At 51.0% G+C, this 15,287-nt stretch overlaps 7 protein-coding genes across 7 annotated transcripts; 4 read left to right on the top strand and 3 right to left on the bottom strand.

Moving 5' to 3' along the window:
• On the top strand, window positions 1-1,366 carry ASPVEDRAFT_632502 (pectate lyase). The gene is made up of 3 exons (XM_040815667.1): window positions 1-494; window positions 550-648; window positions 711-1,366. Exons 1-3 carry the CDS (start codon window positions 147-149, stop codon window positions 963-965), a joined length of 702 nt encoding a protein of 233 aa, XP_040667161.1. The 5' UTR covers window positions 1-146; the 3' UTR covers window positions 966-1,366.
• An 800-nt stretch (window positions 1,367-2,166) lies between these two features.
• ASPVEDRAFT_632527 (chloride channel protein) lies at window positions 2,167-5,309 on the top strand. The gene is made up of 4 exons (XM_040815668.1): window positions 2,167-2,222; window positions 2,287-4,519; window positions 4,572-4,955; window positions 5,020-5,309. Exons 2-4 carry the CDS (start codon window positions 2,336-2,338, stop codon window positions 5,173-5,175), a joined length of 2,724 nt encoding a protein of 907 aa, XP_040667162.1. The 5' UTR covers window positions 2,167-2,222; window positions 2,287-2,335; the 3' UTR covers window positions 5,176-5,309.
• A 134-nt stretch (window positions 5,310-5,443) lies between these two features.
• ASPVEDRAFT_130980 (dihydrofolate reductase) lies at window positions 5,444-6,097 on the bottom strand (the record flags this gene model as incomplete). The annotated part of the gene is made up of 1 exon (XM_040806773.1): window positions 5,444-6,097. One exon carries the CDS (start codon window positions 6,095-6,097, stop codon window positions 5,444-5,446), a length of 654 nt encoding a protein of 217 aa, XP_040667163.1.
• Window positions 6,098-6,630: 533 nt separating this feature from the next.
• Window positions 6,631-7,558, bottom strand: ASPVEDRAFT_40979 (RNA polymerase II mediator complex head subunit MED22). Its single transcript, XM_040812245.1, has 3 exons — window positions 7,336-7,558; window positions 7,182-7,250; window positions 6,631-7,059 (listed from the first exon to the last, which is right to left on the bottom strand). Exons 1-3 carry the CDS (start codon window positions 7,417-7,419, stop codon window positions 6,874-6,876), a joined length of 339 nt encoding a protein of 112 aa, XP_040667164.1. The 5' UTR covers window positions 7,420-7,558; the 3' UTR covers window positions 6,631-6,873.
• A 138-nt stretch (window positions 7,559-7,696) lies between these two features.
• ASPVEDRAFT_191307 (spliceosome-associated CWC15 family protein) lies at window positions 7,697-8,901 on the bottom strand. The gene is made up of 6 exons (XM_040809087.1): window positions 8,857-8,901; window positions 8,783-8,805; window positions 8,659-8,735; window positions 8,323-8,610; window positions 8,194-8,275; window positions 7,697-8,145 (listed from the first exon to the last, which is right to left on the bottom strand). Exons 1-6 carry the CDS (start codon window positions 8,864-8,866, stop codon window positions 7,921-7,923), a joined length of 705 nt encoding a protein of 234 aa, XP_040667165.1. The 5' UTR covers window positions 8,867-8,901; the 3' UTR covers window positions 7,697-7,920.
• Window positions 8,902-9,106: 205 nt separating this feature from the next.
• ASPVEDRAFT_52350 (exosome non-catalytic core subunit RRP45) lies at window positions 9,107-10,107 on the top strand (the record flags this gene model as incomplete). The annotated part of the gene is made up of 3 exons (XM_040814622.1): window positions 9,107-9,270; window positions 9,322-9,441; window positions 9,504-10,107. 3 exons carry the CDS (start codon window positions 9,107-9,109, stop codon window positions 10,105-10,107), a joined length of 888 nt encoding a protein of 295 aa, XP_040667166.1.
• A 423-nt stretch (window positions 10,108-10,530) lies between these two features.
• ASPVEDRAFT_40983 (aminophospholipid-translocating P4-type ATPase DRS2) lies at window positions 10,531-15,259 on the top strand. Its single transcript, XM_040812246.1, has 3 exons — window positions 10,531-13,715; window positions 13,770-14,073; window positions 14,127-15,259. Exons 1-3 carry the CDS (start codon window positions 10,810-10,812, stop codon window positions 14,973-14,975), a joined length of 4,059 nt encoding a protein of 1,352 aa, XP_040667167.1. The 5' UTR covers window positions 10,531-10,809; the 3' UTR covers window positions 14,976-15,259.
• Window positions 15,260-15,287: the final 28 nt, after the last annotated feature.

Raw genomic sequence — 15,287 nt, forward strand, 5'->3', positions numbered from 1 at the left:
CAAGAAACTACTCAAATTGAGGTGGGAAGAGAGATATTTTGTCGGCTGGCGGAAGGAAGTATAAGAATGCTTTCGAGCCCTCTGATCGACATGCTCGCTCAATCAGATTGTCTCCTCGGCTGATCAGCAGTTTCATCTTCGCAACGATGTTGTCCAAGATTGCTCTAGCTTCGTCCATCATCCCCGTTGCTCTAGCCTGTCTCGGCTACGAGGGGGGTCTCCCCCAGCATACCGCCCACTACTCGAACAGCTCCCCGATCGAGATTGCTGCTGGCGAAACTTTTGATGCTGGCTGGGCCAAGTATGACCGTGGTTCTGGCGCATGCAGTAGCGGCGAGGGTGGAAATGACGATGCTGTCTTCATCCTCCGCTCCGGTGCAACACTGAGGAATGTTATCATTGGAAAAGATCAGAAAGAGGGTGTCCACTGCGAGGGCCCTTGCACCCTGGAGTTTGTTTGGTTTGAGGACGTCTGCGAGGACGCTATCACCGTTGTAAGGCCTCCTCCCCATCCTGCTACTATGTATTTCTCTGATTTCTCCTTTGCAGCGAGGTGACTCCGCTGGACAAGAGTCCTGGATTATTGGCGGCGGTGCTTACCACGCCAGCGACAAGGTTGTCCAGCACAATGGCTGTGGCACCGTGAACGTAAGTACTCTCACTTCATGGATTGCATTGGAGTGGCCAGCCTCTGACGAATCTCATTCAAGATCATCAACTTCTACGCCGAAGACTACGGCAAGGTCTACCGCTCCTGCGGTAACTGCGACTCCCAGTGCAAGCGCAATGTCTACGTTGAGGGCACTACCGCATACGACGGTGGTGAAGTTGTCGGCATTAACCTGAACTACGGCGACACCGCTACCTTGAAGAATGTCTGCACCGACGCCGACCACCCCTGTGTTTTCTACGATGGCTGCAGCAACGACTGCGAGCCGGAGAAGGTCGGATACTGCTCTGGTTAAATGCGTTGGCAAATCCTTTGTTTGGCCAATGTGAAGGGACCGGCGGGAATATTATCGATTGTATGGATGCTAGTTTGCCTAGCCTTAACCAATTCACTTTTTTCTGAAGCGACGGGCAAAATACCATCCTATTTTATCCATGATACGAGGGGAAATAGCATCACGTGTGTAATAGCCGTAATACTGGGATCTGTTGGCTGATGACTGACGATGAAATCGCGGGGAATGCTACATTGCATAAGACGTCACGGTGCTGCATAAAGTTAATTATAGGTATGGAAGGGCGTTTTCATTGATAGTCAGCACAAGGGAGCCCAAGAAGACTCGCGTGGGAAGCGTAATCAAGCCAGGTTCAATCCTGTTGGTTCGCGTGGCGAGGGAAGATGATGTTTCAGGCGCCCGTGTAACAGACGTTAACTGTCAAATAAATTGGCAGGACACTGACAGTGTTGCTGCTGTCACTGCAAGTGCACTATGCAGAACCGTGGATTGATGTAGGACCCCCATGGGGAAGAGAGCGATGATCTGCCGGGACCTTGGGGGGTGACGTATGCGTCCCAGCATTTGTCTGTTTCAAGTGGCTCAGGTCTTTGGTTCAGGTCTTGGGCTGAAAAATTAGTTACGGACGGTGTCAAAAAGAGCGGTCATCGGAAATAGCAGGAAGTCGGATCCGGGGATATCTGCCTACTCAGGGTCCTGCGAGGACCTGGCGGTTTTGTATGACGACAGTGGAGACGAGAAGCGATATTGAAGTTGGGGATCAACAGCGACGAGCAGAGCACTGTACAAAGCTGGTTAGAGATGTCTACGACGGAGGATCTCTTGGCCTGTCGACGATGGCAGCCCGGACCAACAGAAGCTGAAGACGAGAGTCACTGTCGGGCTGTATCGCCATCAGATGATGGCAGTGACTGCTCCGTGCTGTCCCTGTGGATGGCGATGGCGGGTCATCTGCGCGCTAAGACGCAATACGGCAGATCATCCCTCCAGCTAAAGAAAGGTCTCCTCTTTTTCCTTCACGCTCACCTTTCACCGTCTTTCGATACTTCTCAGTCTCTTTCTCTCCTTTCTCCTTTTCATTTTCTTTCTGTATAAATTATCTTGTCTCTGTTACCCCCCTTGTTTCATCTCCGGAAAATAGCCTTTGTGGTCGCCGCCGGGTACCGTGGGACTCGCCAACTCCGCATTATTGGGCCTGAACCGAATCCAACAATAGCTTCCCCCCTTCAGGCCACTGTAAGGGGACAATGTTGTTCTGTGAGTAATCTCTTGTTGAATCTGGTTTATAAAACGCAAGCAAGCAGGCTGACAAGTTCGCAAGACCGCCAGATCTAAGGGGGAAATACCAACGTCCCCTCTTTCAATGAAAAATGCCCCGATCGATCCCTTCGTATTTCACCTCTGCTCCGCACGAGGAGCCACCCGATTCCGAGAATGTCGGCACCAGGAATAATCCCCGGACTGCCCCTCCGTCCCCGACCGTCATGCGCAGAAGCTATAGCCATATCTCAGAATCCCATACAGCCTACCAGTCCCTAGAGCCGCCCTTGGAGGCTGGGGAGACAACCAGCCTCTTGGGGAAGTCCAAAGAACGCCGGGCACCGCCGCAGCGCTCTTATACCACTTTCTCAGCCTCATCCGGCCCGGACTCTGGGTTTAGACATACTCTGCTTGCGGGCAGTATGCGGCGGTCTCGACACCATAGCCGAGCGAACTCGACGAATAAGCGGTTTAGTCGCCGGGGGAGCCTAGATGCAGGCCAGGCGGAGAGTCTGGCTGCCTCGGCTAAGGATGCTCTGACTGGATCATTTTTGGATGACCGGATGTGGTATGACCAGTTTACGTCAACGGACTGGGTGCATGATAGTGTTGCCGACGGCGTGCGTCTTCGGGAACTGCGCAGGAGGAAGGATATCCGCGGGCGAATTCTGGCTTTGTTTGATGGCGCCCAGGGCTGGCTTTTGGTTGCGCTGATTGGATGCATAACGGCTGCGATTGCGTACTTTGTGGATGTGTCGGAGGATTATGTCTTTGACCTTAAAGATGGGATCTGTACCACGTCTTGGTTCAAGAGCCATGGCAACTGCTGTGCCGACTTTGACGATTGTCCCGAATGGCGGTCTTGGTCTGAGATGATGAATCATGAGTCTGGGGGTAGTCACTGGGTAGACTTTGGTGTCTATGTGCTCTGGTCGGTGGGCTTGGCTGTTGTGTCTTGTCTCTTGACGCTGCTTACCAAGACTGTCGTCCCGTCGTCGGTATCCCTGGCTACCCTGGATGAGAATCTTGCTGCTGGGGGGTCTCGCACCTCGAAACCAATGACTGACGTGAATAACTCGCCTGAGTCTGGGGACTCGTCCTCGTTCTCCATGCTACCTACCCGCCCTGATATGATCTATTACTCTGCTGCGGGTAGCGGTGTGGCCGAGGTAAAGGTCATCAACAGTGGGTTTGTGCTCCACGGTTATCTGGGGTTCAAAACACTGGTCATCAAGACCTTGGCCCTGGTCTTCAGTGTCGCCTCCGGCCTCAGTCTTGGCAAAGAGGGCCCGTATGTGCATATTGCCACCTGTGTGGGAAATATATGCTGTCGCCTGTTTAGTAAATACCATCACAATGACGGTAAACGGCGTGAGGTCCTCAGCGCCAGTGCTGCCAGTGGTGTTGCCGTAGCTTTCGGTGCCCCGATTGGTGGTGTCCTCTTCAGCCAGGAGGAAGTCAGCTACTACTTCCCGCCCAAGACCCTCTTCCGGACCTTCTTCTGCTGCATTGCCGCGGCTCTTTCGCTGAAGTTCCTAAACCCCTACGGTACTGGAAAGATTGTTCTTTTTGAAGTCCGGTACTTGGGCGACTGGGAGATTTTTGAGCTTGGTATTTTCATGTTCCTGGGTGTGCTCGGAGGTGCGGTGGGCGCTCTATTTATCAAGGTCTCTAGCTTATGGGCGAAGTCATTCCGCCGCATCCCTGCCATCAAGCGCTGGCCACTATTGGAGGTCGTCCTTGTAGCGCTCCTGACTGGCCTAATGGGTTTCTGGAACCGCTACACAAAGTTGCCGGTAACAGAGCTCCTGTTCCAGTTAGCTAGTCCATGCGAGCGCGATTCCCGATCTCCAGACGGTCTATGTCCACACCCGGAGGGCATCGGTGACGTACTTCGCTCGCTGACAGTGGCACTTGTGATCAAAAGCATTCTGACCGTGATAACCTTCGGCATCAAGGTACCTGCGGGTATCTACGTTCCTTCAATGGTAGTCGGTGGCTTGATGGGCCGCATTGTCGGCCATGCGACGCAGTACTTGGCATTGAAGTTTCCGAACTTCATATTATTCGGGTCGTCATGCGCAGCGGTTGCTGGTATGGAATCTTGTGTAACCCCGGGAGTGTATGCTATGGTTGCTGCAGGTGCTACCATGTGTGGAGTTACACGTCTATCCGTTACCCTTGCTGTCATTTTGTTTGAATTGACTGGCAGCTTGGACCATGTGTTGCCATTTTCATTGGCAGTGTTGTGCGCCAAGTGGACTGCCGATGCTATTGAGCCTCACAGTATTTATGTAGGTTTCGGTCCCTGTCTGAGAATTCTCCATATACTGACCTTTGCTTTAGGACTTCCTGACTGAAATGAACTCATATCCATTCCTCGATAGCAAACTCCAAATCATGTCCGATGCAGAGCTTGGTGATATTGTTCGGCCGGTTCGGCGGAGTCGAATGATTGAGGTCACGGAATCTCCGCTTGTTCCGGCACGAGAGCTACGCTCGAAGCTTCAGCATCTTCTCATGGCAGGAGAGTTAGACAGCGGGCTCCCGATTCTGCGTGACGGTGTGCTTATCGGACTCATTCCAGCTCCGGATCTGGAGTATGCGCTTGATAGTCTGGAGGATGAAGACAGTACGTCGTGTCTGATGGCCGTGGACCACTCTTCTGCTATTTCCGACACGGATGACGAGGATTCGTTGAACGTTGATTTCACTAGATATATAGATCCGGTAAGTTGCTTGCCTTTCTTCTTTTTATAACCTAGCCATGAATTAAAGCTGACCGACCTCCCAGGCTCCTCTTGCTCTCGATATCCACTCCCCTATAGACCTTGTTTATCAGTGCTTCGTCAAGCTCGGACTGCGCTACCTGTGCGTCCTTCAGGATGGGCGTTATGCGGGCCTGGTGCATAAGAAGGCTTTTGTAAAGTTTATGAAGGAGAACGGATAGACTCTTTGACGCTTTCTGGAACATTGCATTTCCATCGATGACCTGTCTGTCGTCTTGTTTTTGATTTCGAATACCCTATCTTGATTTTCAGTTCATTTTGCATTATCTCTACTGTTTAGATGTTGTACATTAGCGTTGGATTTTCCTTGTCTCTCTTTATATTGCATTCTCTTGCTTACATGCATCATCAGCGAATATAGTATGGCCATTTGATACATATCAAGCCCTGGGGTATATATCTACTTCTATCGCATTGTTCTCTGAGCTATTACAATTCCACACTCTCATATCCGACCATCCGGACCCTCACGTCCCCTTCTTGAATCCACTCCCCCGTAACCTGCTCGCCAACCCAGTTTGTTACTTCCTCCGCACTAACCTTCCTCCACTTATCTCCTGCTAGATCTTTCCCATCAATCGGGAAAAACGTATCACATTCAAATCCACTCCCATCTACCTTCTCCACATCCGTCATCACAAGTCTGACCTTCCTCTTCACCCCGGACCCAGATTCAGTCCCCAACCTCAACGAAGCACCATAGATCTCCGCGCCTCCGATCACGAATACATTCCCAACACCCCCTTCCTCTTCCGCCGCGGCAGCATCAAGCCGCGTCAACGCCTCCTCCAGACTCGCCGACACAAACGCATCTGTTCGCCCCTCAGCCGGCGCCGGCGTAGTAGCGGTAGAAGTAGTCGTCGTAGCCTGGCCCGCAGCTGCAAAAGCCGCAGCAGCAGACTCCTCAGCTCTAGCCTTCGCTTTAGCCTCAGCCAATTCCCTCTCCCTCCCCCACTTAGCTTCCAACTCCCCCCTCACCCTCTCCGCAACAACCCCCTCCTTATCCCTCGAAATAACAACATTAAGCCGCTTCCCTAGAGGCCGTAACTTCGGCGGGACGGAATCGTAAGTCTTGCGACCCATGATGAGCGCGTTTGTCGTCGCCTTCCCTGCTCCTGTCGTAGCTGTTGTGGTGGTGGCTCCCGGCGGACGCGCCGTGACGCGCGCGAAAAACGACATGTCGGTCTTGATGCGTGGCCAGGGAAGCGAGCCGTTTAGGCCGATCCCTAGGAGGGTTTTTGTTGTTGGGACGGCGGCGGCATTTGCGGGGGAGGGGATGTGGATTGGTGTTGTTGCGACGATGAGGGTGAGGGGGACCGGGAGGGGTGGTGTGGGCATTGTTGTTTTGTTGAATGGGTAAAGAAAGAAGGTTGTCAACAGGGTGATTTCTGGTAGGCGATTGAGTTCGTCTATGGGATTGAGATTTCGAGGTTGAATTGGATCTAGAAGATTTTGGTGTTGGTGTTGGATATAATAAGAGGAGAGGAGAGGAGAGGTGGTGGGGAGGGTGCATTTATTTTCCTTATCGGAGTTTGATATGATATGAAGGCGGCGGTCTAGGTATTGACCAGGAGCATAGCTACAGTGGAGATATCAATACAATCATGCAGACTTGACCTGTATAGAGCATCACATGTTAAATTAGACGGAACCTAGACGAATAAATTGATTTAAGGGTATCGGCCATCTCCTCAATGATAAAAATGCCCTCCAAACTCCATATACTCCATATACACCGAAAGCGCCATGCCTTCCCAAATCAAAATCAACCCAGCGCCAACCAAGCCTCCATATCAATCTATATTTTTTTTGCAAATAGAAAGAGAGAAGCAGAGAGTATTAGCGGTAAAAAAAACCGACTACTGCTCCGCCGGCTTCAATATCCCGCCGTCCTCAATGGCCTTCTGAATAACCGCAGCATCCCTCTCCAATTCTTCTCTGCGCTTCGTTTCGGATTCATCTTCACCGAGAGTATCTAGCTTCCCGAATAGCCAAGTTTCTTTCATCGACCGGGTTAGGGAGAGGATGTCTTCTGCAGCGCGGACCTGTTATTGGAAGGGAATGAGTTAGTGGACATTTCCGGTGGATTGAGGCTAAAGCAGGAAATACGATGCAACGAAATAGGATTGAGAGACGTTCTCGGGACAGAGAAAAGAAACTAACGTACCAATGCCGTGGATTCCACATCAAGCTGGTACGTTTCAACGGCCGTCGTCGTGTGGCTGGTACTATCGACCTGGATGTGAAAAGCGAGTTAGCAATGCTGCTCCGCCGCCCATGTCTCCGTTTGAGGCGCAGTCGGGGATAAAGGTGAAACATACTGTAGTCGTAGCCATAATATTTTCGAATCGCTGGAGCAATTGGGAGATATCATTGTTTATGCGGACTGTATCATGAGCTTTCATTCGGATTGATCTTCATGTGAAGTGACGCGAATAACTGCGGTGATGCTTCGCGCGACGGTACATACAGTGCAAGGCTTTCGAGGTCGGTTGTGATTCCATCTTGTCAGTTGTGTGCCGTTTATGGTGTTTCTTGCTGAAGTGATGGAATGGTAATGGGATGCAGATGAGGGCGGGGTGGATGCGGTGATTTATTGCCGGCATTACTAAAAGTGTTAAATCAACGAGTTGATGGTGATGGAATTAAGGGCTTCGGGGAATAAGTGACTCGGTTACAATTAAAGGATAAGAATGTTATCTCTTGTTCAATTTATAGTACGAGGTATCATTAATAAAGTACATGTCTATACCTCAGCTCAAACAGCCACGCTAAACGCCATATATCAAAGTGCTGGTTAAAAGCTTCGATTCCACGACAGCTATCATAGGACACCCAAGGAATCCGAAACCCTGGATTCCACTAGATAGTGCGAGACGTGCGAGGCGGCCAGCCAAGGCATGCAGTTACCGCACGTACTTTGACATAAACTTCTTGTGAAAGTCAGATCGTAGCAGGTCGTTAACAAACTCCTTTCCTCTCTTATCTTCTGTTCCCCGAGCCTGGTTCTTGAAAACAACATCGTCGTCCCAGCGACGTTTCATGTTAAAGTCCGATGGGTTGAGTAGGGGGTTTCCCCGCGCAATGTCGACCTCGCGTTGTTCCTGTTCTTCCGCTGCGCGCTCGCTCTCCTATTCCTAGTAAGCAACTTGATCGTGCATATTAGGGGCCCTACAAACCTCCTTCTCCTTTTGTGCTAGCCTTTCTTTCTTGATCTTCTCGAGTTCTCGCATCAGTTCCGCAGCTTCGTCTTCATCATCACTGTAGCTTCTTAGCATAGAACCTGGGGTCAGCAGCAAGATACTAACCTTTCTTCTTCGCTACTCTCTTCCTCCGAGCCATCTGAATCGGCGTCTATATCTCTCGTCTCTTCTAATACCCGCCGCCGTTTCGCTTCCGGATCTTCCTCTTCTATGTCTCCGTCGATGCCGCCTGAAGGGCCGCCCTCGAGTTGACGCTTCGGAGGGGCGTTTTCGGTTGGTGCTTCATTCACGGGGAGTCCTTGCTTCTTGGCGAAGTGGTTTGCCTCTGCCTGCAGCAATTCAGCGCGCAAGTCGCGATGCGCCGATTCGCCCTGGGTGCCTTGACCAGATTGGCTGGTTCACTCAGTCATTGTTCAGTACTGTAAGATATGTATAACATACCGAGTCTTCAGGTGTGTGTGAGCAGGAAGGAGCCGCTGGTGGTATGCAGGGCCGCGGAGGGCCTCTTTACCTCGTGCCTAGATTATGTGAGTGGTTGTTCTGGACAAAAGGAGTTGCGACATACGGGATCGAAGGTGGGTCTGTGGGCTGTACGGCATTAGCAAGGGAGCACATAAAGATGATAAATAGGTCTTTTACCTGTAGTCATGGTGCCTGTAGCGTGAAGTTTCGGCGACAAGTCTGAAAGTCCAAGGTGATCGGATATCGACGAAGCGGCCTGAGGCTAGAATCTGGTCAGCTCACCGCTTTGTGTTTCTAGCATGTTATTGGCCACATCAGGACAAAGACCCGCCTGGCTTCAATGACGCTGCAGAATGCAGAGAAAATTCCAGGCGAAAGTGCTCGTTCTGTCTTGACCCCCTCACCGGGGCTGAGTCTGCCCGCAATTATGAACAAAGAAGCACCGCTCTCGATTGCCGAGCGCGATTTCATCCTCGATGCGCTCCGCGAGGACGTGAGGCTGGATGGCCGCAAGGCGGATCAGCTCCGTCCGCTCAATCTCTCGTTTGGCGAAGAATATGGCCATGTCAAAGTACAGCTTGGAAAGACGAGGTTTGTGTCAATTGCTACATTTTATCTCTACGTTTCTAACTGTCGGAATAGCCTCATCGTTCGGATATCCGCCGAAGTTGGAAAACCTCACGATGACCGACCGTTTGATGGTATCTTCAATATTGCTATGGAGTTGACGGCGATGGGATCCCCAGCCTGGGAGAATGGCCGGTATGAGAATGGAATTCGACAATAAGTACCTTGTACCTGAACTAATTGGCTGCTCTTAATAGACAAGGGGACCTGGAGACATACGTTACGAACGTATTAGATCGTGTTATTCGTCACTCGAACGCCTTAGATACGGAATCTCTCTGCATCCTCAAAGGTGTCAGCTGCTGGACGATACGTGCCGACGTACATATTACTGACTATGACGGCAATCTGATCGATGCATCCTGCATTGGTATCATGGCCGGACTACAACACTTCCGCCGTCCAGATGCTGTGGTCAAGGACGGGCAGGTGATTGTTTACGGAGTGGACGAGAGAGTTCCCGCGCCCTTGAACATCACTCACAAGCCCCTTTCGGTCACGTTCCATACATTTGACGACGGGAAGCAGGTTGTGCTCGATGCGACGCGGAAAGAAGAGCAAGCGTCCGAGGCGGACGTGGTGATTGGGATGAACAATGCTGGTGATGTCTGCTACCTCTCCAAATTCTCAGGCTCCCCGGTGGATGCTCTGGTGTTTGTGACGAAGACGACGGTCGCGTTGGAGAAAGTTAAAGAGATCAACACCATCATTGACAAGGCCCTGCAGGTTGACCTTGCCAAACGGGCCAAAGGTGGCCTCGCAGAGCAAGCTAGAGCAGAGAACGATCGCCCTGTCGCGTAGGCAACGTAAATACTTCGCCCAAGCGAAGGATGCGATGTATGATAGATGAATGAAATGCACGATCATCATTTACAAGGTACGAGAAATCGCAGGTGCTGCCGTGGAGTGAAAATCTCCCACGTCCGACGATCCGTAATAAAGATTTGCGCCCCTGATCTATATGGGAGCTAGGCCCAGACAACTACGTAACAGCATGGAGAGCTCCTTTTCGCACCCCAAGATTGTAGGACAGAGCACAGCAAGAACACTTAAAGATAACCAGATGTATACTTATAGTCGTGGACATTAATATAGAATCCTGGAATAAGCGCCACGCTAAAAGATCCCTGTCGAGAGCAGCCCACGTCAAGCTTGCAGCTCGGCGAAGCGTGAGACAACGGAGACAACGGGGCTGGAAAGCACCGCCGCACGCCAAACCCAACCGGCGGCTAGCGCAGCCAGAAACTCTCCTCAATTCTCACTTCACCAGGCAATCACCGTATTCTTTTTTTGGCTGAGTATTGTCTTTCTCCTCCTACTTAATTTCTTCTCTACTTTCGACCTCCTCCTCGATCGCTTCCTCGCCGTATTCCACGAGGTCTTATTCTCCTTGCCCCGGATTCCCCCCTTCCGAAGAAAGCAATAGCGGCACCCACTTGGAATAATTGATGCTCCCCCTGGGTTACACCACCACACTGACAGTGTTAGCCCTTCCCGATCATCATGGCCGGCGGTAGGGCTCCAGGTCGTCATCCCGCCGCTGGCCGGGATGATGACCTACTGCAGTTGGAAGAATCGGCCCCGATTTACACCACAGGGCGGCCTCCACCGGTCAACGACGAGAGACTCTTGCGACAGTACAACATCGACGACACCGACCCTTCTCAACCTCGTCCTTCGGTCTCTTACGATAGTTTTGTCGGCGGAAGAGTCGAACCGCAATCCGGCGCCCATGCGACGGGTTCCGCGCCTCCCCCCGCGGGGGCCGGCATCTACATGACCGATCCCTACTCCGGGCACGATGTATCGCGAACCTATTCGCAGTCCTCGGGGCTGGATAACTACCAGCGGTATTCGATCGACGAGTATGACGACGATAGGAACATGCATGGGTACTACGATATGACGGGCCAAGACCCGATGGAGGGGGACTCTCGCATGCGGCACGCGAAGGAGCGGAATAGTATACTGAGTATGGGTGGCGGGATAATGGGCAGAGCGAAGAATATGTTGGGGATGAAGCCTGAATATTCCGAGATGGACCTCCCCCTGACCGAGTCCGGGGCGCGAGCTGCGCGTGCCGACAGTGCGGTTTCTGAGGAGGCGGCGGCACCGAAGAAGTCGAAGAAACCGTCGTTCAAGTTTGGCTTTGGCCGTGGCAAGGCCGACCCATCTACGCTTGGTCCTCGTATGATTATGCTGAACAATCCCCCGGCGAACGCCGTGCACAAGTTTGTCGACAACCACGTGTCAACAGCCAAGTACAACATCGTCACCTTTCTCCCGAAGTTCTTATACGAACAGTTCTCGAAATATGCAAACTTGTTTTTCTTATTCACCGCAGTATTGCAGCAAATTCCTAATGTTTCGCCAACGAATCGATATACTACAATCGGACCGCTGGTGATTGTGTTGTTGGTATCGGCTATTAAGGAATTAGTGGAGGATTACAAACGGAGAACGTCGGACAAGTCACTGAATTACTCCAAAACACAAGTCCTCAAAGGGTCCGCATTTCACGAAACCAAATGGGTTGATGTATCCGTGGGAGACATCGTCCGTGTTGAGTCCGAGCAGCCGTTCCCAGCTGACTTGGTTCTTCTGGCCTCTTCGGAACCAGAAGGTCTATGTTATATCGAAACGGCAAACCTTGACGGTGAGACTAACCTCAAAATCAAACAAGGTATCCCGGAAACCTCGCATCTGGTCAGCCCGGCTGATCTCAGCCGGCTTAGTGGCCGCATACGTTCTGAGCAGCCCAACAGCAGCCTGTATACATACGAAGCTACTTTGACCATGCACGCTGGGGGAGGGGAAAAGGAACTGCCGTTGGCACCAGACCAGCTGTTGCTTCGAGGAGCAACGCTTCGAAACACTCCATGGATCCACGGCATTGTTGTTTTCACCGGCCACGAGACGAAGTTGATGCGAAACGCTACCGCGACCCCCATCAAGCGGACTGCCGTGGAGCGCATGGTTAATATTCAGATTTTGATGTTGGTCAGCATTCTCATCGCACTTAGTGTGGTCAGTTCCGTTGGCGACTTGATCATCCGCCGGACTGAAAAGGACAAGCTCATTTACCTTGACTACGCAAACACCAACCCTGGAAAGCAGTTTATCATGGATATCTTCACATATTGGGTCCTTTACTCCAACCTCGTTCCTATATCGCTCTTCGTTACCATCGAAATTGTGAAATATTCACAGGCATTGTTGATCAATTCCGACCTCGACATCTACTACGACGTGACGGATACTCCAGCTACCTGCAGAACATCATCGCTGGTTGAAGAGCTTGGGCAAATCGAGTACATTTTCTCGGACAAGACTGGTACCTTGACTTGCAACATGATGGAGTTCAAGGAGTGCACGATTGGTGGCATTCAGTATGGAGACGATGTTGCTGAAGACCGACGTGCTACGGTAGAAGACGGGGTTGAGACGGGGGTACACGATTTCAAGAAACTCCGTGAAAATATGGTCTCTCACCCCACCAAGGACGCAATCCACCATTTCCTCACTCTGCTTGCCACATGCCACACTGTTATTCCTGAAAGATCTGAAGCGGACCCGGATAACATCAAGTACCAAGCCGCGTCTCCCGATGAGGGAGCTCTTGTTGAAGGTGCAGCTCGGATGGGTTATCGGTTCAGCAACCGAAGGCCTAGATCTGTGATCATCACAGTCGCAGGACAAGAGTACGAGTACGAACTACTGGCAGTATGTGAATTCAACTCCACCAGAAAGCGTATGTCGACCATCTTCCGTTGCCCGGATGGGCGCATTCGCATCTATGTCAAAGGTGCGGATACCGTCATCCTCGAGCGCCTTAACCAAGACAACCCCATTGTTGAATCGACATTGCAACATCTCGAAGAATATGCGTCGGATGGTCTTCGTACTCTTTGTTTGGCTATGCGTGAAATCCCCGAGGGCGAGTTCCAGGAATGGTACCAAATATTTGACAAAGCATCTACCACAGTTGGCGGAAACCGTGCAGAGGAGCTTGATAAAGCTGCCGAGCTTATTGAGAAGGATTTCTATCTCCTTGGTGCTACCGCTATTGAAGATCGACTTCAGGATGGTGTCCCTGACACCATTCATACCTTGCAAACCGCAGGTATCAAGATCTGGGTTCTGACTGGTGACAGACAGGAAACCGCTATTAACATTGGAATGTCCTGCAAGCTGGTCTCGGAGGATATGACGCTTCTGATTGTCAATGAGGATAATGCGGAAGCCACCAGGGATAACTTGACCAAGAAGCTCCAAGCTGTCCAGAGTCAAACCGAAGCCGAACAACTCGCCCTCATCATTGACGGTAGATCTCTGACTTTTGCGCTTGAGAAGGACATGGAAAAGTTGTTCCTCGATCTTGCTGTCCAGTGTAAGGCTGTTATTTGCTGGTAAGTCTTCTTCTTCCCTCTCCCTTTCTCTGAAACAAATACTAACAGTCGCAGTCGTGTTTCACCGCTTCAAAAGGCTCTTGTTGTCAAACTTGTCAAACGCCATCTCAAATCTTTACTTTTGGCTATCGGTGACGGTGCCAACGATGTTTCTATGATCCAAGCGGCTCACGTTGGAGTTGGTATCAGTGGTGTCGAAGGTTTGCAGGCCGCAAGATCAGCCGACGTTTCTATCGCTCAGTTCCGCTATCTTCGCAAACTTCTTCTTGTCCATGGAGCTTGGAGCTACCATCGGATTAGTCGCGTCATCCTTTACTCATTCTACAAGAATATTGCTCTTTACATGACACAGTTTTGGGTAAGCCAGCCTAAACATCCATCTTGGTGTCTTCACAAACTAACGACCTACAGTACTCCTTCCAAAATGCATTTTCTGGTGAAGTTATTTACGAATCATGGACTCTTTCGTTCTACAACGTCTTCTTCACCGTGCTACCCCCGTTTGCGATGGGTATTTGTGATCAGTTCATCTCTGCCCGTCTCCTAGACCGATACCCCCAGTTATATCAACTCGGACAGAAGGGAATGTTTTTCAAGCGTCACAGCTTCTGGTCGTGGATCGCCAACGGCTTCTACCACTCTCTTCTGCTATACATTGTTTCTCAGTTGATCTTCTACTCCGACCTTCCGCAAGGTGACGGTAAAGTCGCCGGCCATTGGGTCTGGGGTTCAGCACTATACACCGCCGTGTTAGCTACTGTTCTTGGAAAAGCAGCACTGATCACAAACATTTGGACAAAATACACGTTCATTGCCATACCGGGTTCGATGGTCATCTGGCTTGGATTCCTCCCAGCCTATGGTTATGCGGCACCGGCCATTGGCTTCTCGAAAGAATATTACGGTACCATCCCGCGTCTATTCACCTCCCCCATCTTCTACTTGATGGCGATCGTTCTCCCCTGTCTCTGTCTCCTCCGCGACTATGCCTGGAAGTACGCCAAGCGGATGTACTACCCACAGCACTACCACCACGTCCAGGAAATCCAGAAGTACAATGTCCAGGACTACCGCCCGCGTATGGAGCAGTTCCAGAAAGCGATCCGAAAAGTTCGACAGGTGCAGCGCATGCGGAAGCAGCGCGGTTATGCATTCAGTCAAGCCGACGAGGGTGGGCAGATGAGGGTTGTCAATGCTTACGATACCACGAGAGGAAGAGGGCGATACGGAGAAATGACCAGCTCGCGGAACTTGGTTTAATTTTTGCATTTCCATTTCATCTCATTCTATATGTATTTTTTCTTTCTTTTTTTCATGTATTCTCTGCATCTGTTTGAATTTACCTTTCTCTCTGAATGCGAGGAGCTCTTTGGGCGTGTTTTCAGGCCATGTACTTAATGAACTTACTGAACTCGTGAACAATACTAGACTGGGGTCTCCGCCAGTTATTCTTTCTAGAGATTTTCAACCTGTAGACCACAGTCAGTGATAGATTCCTTTGTGTTATAATTCACCCCACGCTGTATCGATCCACATCCACATTCGACCCACGCCCCCAGACCCCAAAGTCCA

This window comes from Aspergillus versicolor, assembly GCF_001890125.1.
Source record: "Aspergillus versicolor CBS 583.65 unplaced genomic scaffold ASPVEscaffold_4, whole genome shotgun sequence".
Lineage (NCBI taxonomy): Eukaryota > Fungi > Ascomycota > Eurotiomycetes > Eurotiales > Aspergillaceae > Aspergillus > Aspergillus versicolor.

Coding starts and splice junctions, on each gene's coding strand:
- ASPVEDRAFT_632502 (XM_040815667.1), top strand. CDS start 147: ATGTTGTCCAAGATTGCTCTAGCTTCGTCCATCATCCCCGTTGCTCTA. Junction 495..549: donor GCGAGGACGCTATCACCGTT/GTAAGGCCTCCT, acceptor TCTCCTTTGCAG/CGAGGTGACTCCGCTGGACA. Junction 649..710: donor ATGGCTGTGGCACCGTGAAC/GTAAGTACTCTC, acceptor ATCTCATTCAAG/ATCATCAACTTCTACGCCGA.
- ASPVEDRAFT_632527 (XM_040815668.1), top strand. CDS start 2,336: ATGCCCCGATCGATCCCTTCGTATTTCACCTCTGCTCCGCACGAGGAG. Junction 4,520..4,571: donor TTGAGCCTCACAGTATTTAT/GTAGGTTTCGGT, acceptor CCTTTGCTTTAG/GACTTCCTGACTGAAATGAA. Junction 4,956..5,019: donor TCACTAGATATATAGATCCG/GTAAGTTGCTTG, acceptor CCGACCTCCCAG/GCTCCTCTTGCTCTCGATAT.
- ASPVEDRAFT_40979 (XM_040812245.1), bottom strand. CDS start 7,419: ATGAAAGCTCATGATACAGTCCGCATAAACAATGATATCTCCCAATTG. Junction 7,251..7,335: donor ATATTATGGCTACGACTACA/GTATGTTTCACC, acceptor TTTCACATCCAG/GTCGATAGTACCAGCCACAC. Junction 7,060..7,181: donor ATGTGGAATCCACGGCATTG/GTACGTTAGTTT, acceptor TTCCAATAACAG/GTCCGCGCTGCAGAAGACAT.
- ASPVEDRAFT_191307 (XM_040809087.1), bottom strand. Junction 8,611..8,658: donor CACACACACCTGAAGACTCG/GTATGTTATACA, acceptor TGAGTGAACCAG/CCAATCTGGTCAAGGCACCC. Junction 8,276..8,322: donor GAGAGTAGCGAAGAAGAAAG/GTTAGTATCTTG, acceptor AAGAAGCTACAG/TGATGATGAAGACGAAGCTG.
- ASPVEDRAFT_40983 (XM_040812246.1), top strand. CDS start 10,810: ATGGCCGGCGGTAGGGCTCCAGGTCGTCATCCCGCCGCTGGCCGGGAT. Junction 13,716..13,769: donor TGTAAGGCTGTTATTTGCTG/GTAAGTCTTCTT, acceptor TAACAGTCGCAG/TCGTGTTTCACCGCTTCAAA. Junction 14,074..14,126: donor TTTACATGACACAGTTTTGG/GTAAGCCAGCCT, acceptor AACGACCTACAG/TACTCCTTCCAAAATGCATT.